This window comes from Telopea speciosissima, chromosome 7 (assembly GCF_018873765.1).
Source record: "Telopea speciosissima isolate NSW1024214 ecotype Mountain lineage chromosome 7, Tspe_v1, whole genome shotgun sequence".
In the NCBI taxonomy this organism is placed as follows: Eukaryota; Viridiplantae; Streptophyta; class Magnoliopsida; order Proteales; family Proteaceae; genus Telopea; species Telopea speciosissima.
Window position 1 is genome coordinate 55,605,163 of NC_057922.1, and position 6,793 is coordinate 55,611,955.

Genomic DNA, 6,793 nt, shown 5'->3' on the forward strand with positions numbered 1-6,793 from the left:
AATGTTTTGGTTGTACCGTCTATTAAGAAAAACCTGATATCTATCTCCAAATTGACTACTGATTACCCTTGCTCTGTGGAATTACATATTGTTTGTTGATGATTTTTCAAGGTTTAGTTGGATATACCCTATTAAAAGAAGGTCTGATTTCCTGTCTCAGTTTCTCATTTTTCAACGCATGGTAGAGAATCAATTTGATAGTCAAATTAAAGTTTTCCAGTTAGATGGGGGTGGTGAATTCTCGGATCATAAGTTTAGACATCACCTTCATTCTCGTGGAATTATCCACCAATTCTCTTGCCCTTCCACTCCAGAACAGAATAGTATTGTTGAGAGGAAACACTGTCATATTGTTGAGCTTGGGTTGGCAATGATGTTTCATGCTTCAGTTCCCCGCTGTTACTGGGTTGAGGCTTTTAGTACAACTGTCTTCTTGATCAATCGGCTGCCCTCCAAGCCCCTTAATTTTGATTCTCCTCTTCATGTTCTTTTTGGAAAAGACCCGGATTATACTATGCTTCACATCTTTGGATCCCAATGTTTTTCATACATTCGCCATGCTACTTCCAACAAGTTTGAGCCATGGTCCTTGCCGTGTGTATTTTTGGGATACAGTACCCATCACAAGGGCTACCGATGTCTTTCCCTGCCCTCTGGGCGGGTCTACATATCTCGCCATGTTATTTTTAATGAGGCTTTATTCCCATTTTCAGCATACTAGTGTTGCTAATTCTTCTTCTCATCCCATTACAGGTGATATTAGTACCTTCATTGAATGGCAGCACCCTCCTGATGCAGATATTCCTAGCCCATTGGAGGCCCATGTTGACCCTTCTCCACTTCAGCCTTTTATACAAGCTAAGGTCCCTATTCCACATGTACAGGCTGCTGAGCCCATTACTCCTTTGCCGATTACTGGGCTACCTACTACTTTGCCAACTACTGAGCCCACTGCTTCTTTGCAACTTACTGGATCACCTTCTACTTGGGCTCCTACTGAGCCAAAGGTTGAGCCCATTAATGCTTCACAAGGTCCTCGGCCTATGGGTTCTTCACTCCCTGCTCCACGGGAATCTTCTACTGTGCCTCCAACAACACCTATATCTGTTATACTTCATGCTCCTGCTTCTCCTACACATGGGATCCTCACTCGGAGCAAACATGGGATTGTCAAGCCTAACCCCAAGTATGCATTGGTTTCTTCTTCTATCCCCACTGAGCCTCAGTCGATTAAGTCTGCTCTTTATGACAGTGGCTGGAAATCTGCGATGGAAGCCGAAATAGCTGCTCTCCATTGCAATAACACATGGGACTTAGTTCCCTCATCACCCACTCAAAATGTGGTTGGCTGTCATTGGGTCTTTAAGACTAAATTATGTGCGGATGGTTCCCTTGAAAGGCTTAAAGCGCGGCTTATTACGAAGGGTTTCCACCAACAACCAGGGTTTAATTTTTTGGAAACTTTCAGTCCTGTTATCAAGCCCAGCTCGATCCGTCTTGTACTCACCCTTGCCACGGTAAAGGGGTGGCCCCTACAGCAGCTCGATGTGAAAAACGCCTTTCTCCATGGGCATCTTACCACTCATGTGTACATGACTCAGCCCCCTGGCTTCATCAATACAGCTCACCCGGACCATGTTTGTCGTCTTAAGCGCACTTTATATGGGCTCAAACAAGCCCCTCGTGCGTGGTTTGATCGGTTCAGCCATTTCCTCTTATCCTTTGGTTTTCTCTGCTGCACATATGATTCATCACTATTTATCTATCATCACTCTGGAAAGACCCTCTTTATGCTTCTTTATGTCGATGACATTGTGCTCACAGGAAGTGATCCCATCCTTCTCTCCAGCCTTGTTTCCCAATTGAGTTCTACATTCTCTATGACTGATCTCGGCTGTCTCCTTTATTTCTTGGGGGTAGAAGTCTCACACACCTCACAGGGTCTTTTCCTTTGTCAACCAAAATATGCTCAGGACCTCCTAGACCGGTGTCACATGAATAACATTAAACCCATCTCTACCCCCTAGCCGTAAAACCATCCTCTGCCCCTGATGACAATGACCCTTTCCCTGATCCCACTTTGTTTCGGAGCATTGTCGGGGCCCTTCAATATCTTACCCTTACTCAGCCTGACCTCTCCTATTTGGTTAACTATGTTTGTCAACACATGCATGCTCCCACCCAGGCTCATTTTTGAATGGTTAAACGCCTACTGCATTTTATTCGTGGCTCTCTTGATCATGGCCTTCGTATTTCTTGACAGAGCTCCCTTAATCTCTATGCCTTTATCGATTCTGATTGGGCTGGTTGCCCCACTACCAGACGGTCTACCTCGGGTTTTTGCATGTTTTTAGGCTCTAATCTCATCTCTTGGAGTGCAAAGAAGCAACCCACCGTCGCCCGGTCTAGTGCGGAGGCTGAGTACTATGCTATGGCCTCCGCAGCAGCCAAAATCACATGGCTTTCTTATCTTCTCCATGATCTTGGGGTTGTTCAACTCCAACCACCTACATTGTTTGGGGACAATATTAGCACCCTTTACCTCACTATCAATCCCGTATTCCATGCTCGAACCAAACACATCAAAATCGATTAACACTTTGTGCGTGAGAAAGTGGCCCTTGGATCATTGGTCACCAAGTTTGTGCTTTCTAACCGACAACTTGCTGATCTCTTTACAAAACCTCTACCTCGTGTTGTATTTCACAGTCTTTGCTTTAAACTGGGCCTGTTCTCCCGATCCACACTCAGTTTGAGGGGGACTAATGAGGATGCCATCTCAGCATTACACATCATCAGAGTATAGGGGCCCACCATGACTACATTAGTGCTTCTGCAGCGCAAGACTCAGCACACTAGCTCACGTGGTTCAGCTGTAACAGCTTCCTTGGTTACCTAGACATCTTGTAACTAATTGATTCCTTTATATCTGACCATTCATCTTGTAACTAATATCTGTATAGTCTATAAAAGGGAACTAATACACTGCTTCTCATTGAGAAAGCTTTTCATAATTCTGAGTATTCATCTTTGTCTTTAGAGGTGAGATCTGAGTTGCTTCTATTATCAAGATTTTCTGCAATTCCCATCTTCTTCCTTCTTCTTCTTTCTTTCTTTCTTCTTCTTCTTCTTCTTCTCTTTTTTTTTTTTTTTTTTTTTTTGGGTCTTATGTTTCTATTTTCTTGGGGTTGCAAAATAAAGATGCGGTCGGACTATTGACAAAGATGGCTTGCTCCAGGCCTATCTTCGAAGATCTTGGAGGATTACTAGATAAACGTACCCTTCCAAGCCATGGGAGCACTGGGATGCAGTTAGCTTGGGGAAGAAGAAAGGGGACAAGTGTGTGATGATGGCCATCTATGACCATATCCATGATCCAAAGGGAGTTCGGGTTTGCAGCAAGAGGCAGGGGCATAACGTCGTCCTCACTGCAGACCTCAATGAAATCTTTGTCGACAATTACGACTGCCTTGTCATACTCGGGGGACTCTCGCCAGAGTTTCTGGTCATGGATGAGAAGGTGATGTCACTTGTGAAGGAATTCACCAACAAGAAAAAGATTGTTTCAGGAATAGGCCAAGGGAAGTTGCTCCCCGTTGCTGCTGGTCTTTTGCAGGTCTGAATCTCTTCTTATTTTAACCCCAAAGCCCCTTCTTTTGATCTTTAATTTTCTGGTTCATATAGAAGCATTTATGATGGATGCCCAGATCTGGTTCATATAGAAGATTTGGTTTTGGTGGGCTTTGTTAGGGGAAGAGATGTGCAAGCAACAGTGCAGTGAAGGCTATTGTGAAGGTGAGTGGTGGGTTGGTGGAATCTGTAGAGGCTGTGGCTAATGGGGAGCTGCTTATTGCAAGCGGATGGCCTGCGCTTTCACATCAGAGGTTGAAGGAGCAGGGTGGGGGCGAAGTTGTAGGAAAGGGGTTGGAGGAGGAGGAAGAAGAAGAAGGAGGAGGGTAAAAGAGTCTATTTACATGGACCCATAGTTAGTTTGGGCATTATACAAAATCTTACTATGCCACATCAGCACTTAACAGATAGATGCTAACGACAGGGGAGGAATTAGTAATTTTTTGAAAACTACAGGGGAATCGTATGTAAGGTGGGAAAACTAAGGGAAGAACGTGTAATTAGGATAAAGTACAAGGGAGGGGTATGTAATTTTCCCTTTATTTTTTTTATTTATTGGCTTGTGTGTTAAGTCATGAAAACCAAGAAAGATTGTTTTAGGAAATGGGAAATGACTAATGAAACAGAAGATAAAAAGAGATACATTGAGGTCATAAATGAAGCTATGAAGATTATGGGGATGGCTAGCCTAAGGCGAAGAAATATAAAGATCTTTATCTCAGAGTAGAGATTTGATCAAGTGAGGTGTATCAAGGGTAATGATGGAAGAGTGATGGTAAGGGATGAGGACATTGTGAAGAGATGGGATGAGTATATTTGTGACCTACTAATGGAGATAGGGTGACTAATAATGATCTGGACGATTACCTTATTCAATAAGACACCACACGTCATAGATATGCAAGATAAGTGAGTGTGGTAGAAGTTAAAGAATCCTCTAGAAAAATGAAAACATGCGAGACATCAGGCTCAGATGAAGTGTGGAAAATTATAGGAAGTTTGTGGGGTGTATTAGACCATTGGTTAACCAATTTGTTTCACAGGATTATGGGCACAAGGAAGATGCTAGATGAATAGAGGAGAACCATTGTAGTTCTGATCTATAAAAATAAAGCTGATATCCAAAGCTGCAATAACTATAGAAGCATAAAGCTAATGAGTCACACTATGAAACTTTGGGAAATATTATTGAACCTTCTTTGAGAAGAGAGACTAGTACCTCGGTAAACCAATTTATCTTTATTTCAGGTAGATCCACGACATAAGCTATCTACTTATTAAGGAGGCTGATGGAAAATTATAGTGATAATAAAAAGGACCTCCATATGGTCTTTATTGATCTAGAAAAAACCGATGACTGAGTCCCTAAAGATTTAATCCAGAATGTTCTAATGAAGAGAGAGGTGTCGAATAGATATGAATATATTTAAAGTGGGATGGATGAAGTGGAGAAGTGCGTTTAGAGTGTTGTGTGACCACCGTATTCCTTTAAAACTTAAAGGAAAGTTCTATAGGACTATTGTATGTCTAGCTATGATGTATGGGGCAGAATGTTGGGCAGTTAAGAAGTGTCATATTGAGAATCTAAGAAGTAGCAGAGATGACTATGTTAAGATGGATGTGCGGAAAAACTAGGAAGGATAAAGTACGAAATGAATGTACTAGAGCTGACTTGGGAGTTTTCCCAATCAATGTAAGCTCTAAGAGAGTTGTTAGAGGTGGTATAGTCATATTCAACGGAGGCCTAAGGACGCCCCAGTAAGGAGGAGTGATATGATTATGGTTAAAGGAGCTAAAAGAGCTAGTGGCAAGCCTAAAATGACCATAGGAGAAGTTGTGAGGAAGGACATGCATACTCTAGGTCTTGTATCAAGTATGACCTCGGATAGAGCCTATTGGAGGGCAAGGATCAATGTAGCAAACTCCATTTAGCTGAGATTTTCCTGACTTGTTGGGTTGTGCCTTTTTCCTCTTACTTTTATCTTTCATGTGTCATTTTCCATTTTTTTTATTTCTCCTCTCATTCCCCATCCCTCTTTTCCCATATCTTCATTCCCTTTTTTCCTGTTTACACCGTAGTTTTCCTTACTTTGTTTTGTTTGGATCCATGTAGCCGACCCCATTAAGTTGGGATAAGGCTAAGTTTGTTGTTCTTGTTGTTGTTTGGGCTTGTGTGTTGAGACTTGAGAGCGACCACTTTGCACAATACTAAAAATGTAAAGGGTGAGAGAATGCTACCTGGTCGCGTGCAATGCGCGGCTGCTGTGTCTAGACACACAATGTGCAAAATGACGGAGCCAATTGGATTTCCGCCTTTCCATGCGAGCATAGCGGTCATTTCACGCAGCCCTATGCCTAGTCGTAGGAGTCGTACCCTGCACACAACCAGGTAGTGTTCTTTTCCCCAAATGTAAAGGGCGAGAGAACGCTACTTGGTCACATACAGTGCATGGCTCCTGCGCCTAGGCACAGGGTCATGCAAACCAACTATCGTGCCCTTAGGGATTTCTACCTTTCTATGGAGGTGTGGTGGTCATTTCATGTGGCCCTGTGCCTAGGTACAGGAGTTGCACGCCACACGTGACTAGGTAGCATTCTTTTCCCCAAATGTAAAGGGCGAGAGAATACTACCTAGTCATGTGCGGCGTGCGGCGTGCGGCACGTAATTCTTGTGCTTAGACACAAGGCTGCGTGAAATGACCATCGCAGTCTTGGGGATTTCCACCTATCTTGGATTTTGGTTCATATATTAAGGGGAAAAGAACGCTACTTGGTTGCAAAGCTCTCGTGCCTAGATATAGATGGGTACAAAATGACCACCCTGCTCCCATGGAAAGGTGAAATTTTAACCCCATGATGTTTGCGCACATGCTCCCATTGGCCCCCGTGCTGATGCAGGTGCCACATGACCAGGTAGTCTTTCCCATTGACACATGCTGGGCACCTTTGGTGATGTGTCAACCTTTTCCCTATTTAGGGAATCTTAAATTTTATATCCATAATCAGCAAAAGAATTTTAAAACCATTTATGTACTGTATAAGAATAAAGTTCCTTTTCCTATTACATTTTTCCATGATGATGCTTAAGGAGAGCCTCTCTATACTAATAAAAGACACCCAAAAGGGAAACATTCAGATTCGCTCCATACATATATATACAAAG

General features: G+C 42.9%; 1 protein-coding gene across 1 annotated transcript; it reads left to right on the forward strand.

Annotated features, from left to right (window-relative positions):
- The first annotated feature begins 3,333 nt into the window (after positions 1–3,333).
- On the forward strand, positions 3,334–3,960 carry LOC122668715 (DJ-1 protein homolog E-like). Its single transcript, XM_043865249.1, has 2 exons — positions 3,334–3,616; positions 3,751–3,960. Exons 1-2 carry the CDS (start codon positions 3,347–3,349, stop codon positions 3,958–3,960), a joined length of 480 nt encoding a protein of 159 aa, XP_043721184.1. The 5' UTR covers positions 3,334–3,346.
- Positions 3,961–6,793: the final 2,833 nt, after the last annotated feature.

Bases quoted from the DNA above. Each gene is read 5' to 3' on its own strand.
- LOC122668715 (XM_043865249.1), top strand. From the start codon at position 3,347: ATGATGGCCATCTATGACCATATCCATGATCCAAAGGGAGTTCGGGTT. The intron at 3,617-3,750 runs GTCTGAATCTCT...GGGCTTTGTTAG, and splicing joins TTGCTGCTGGTCTTTTGCAG to GGGAAGAGATGTGCAAGCAA.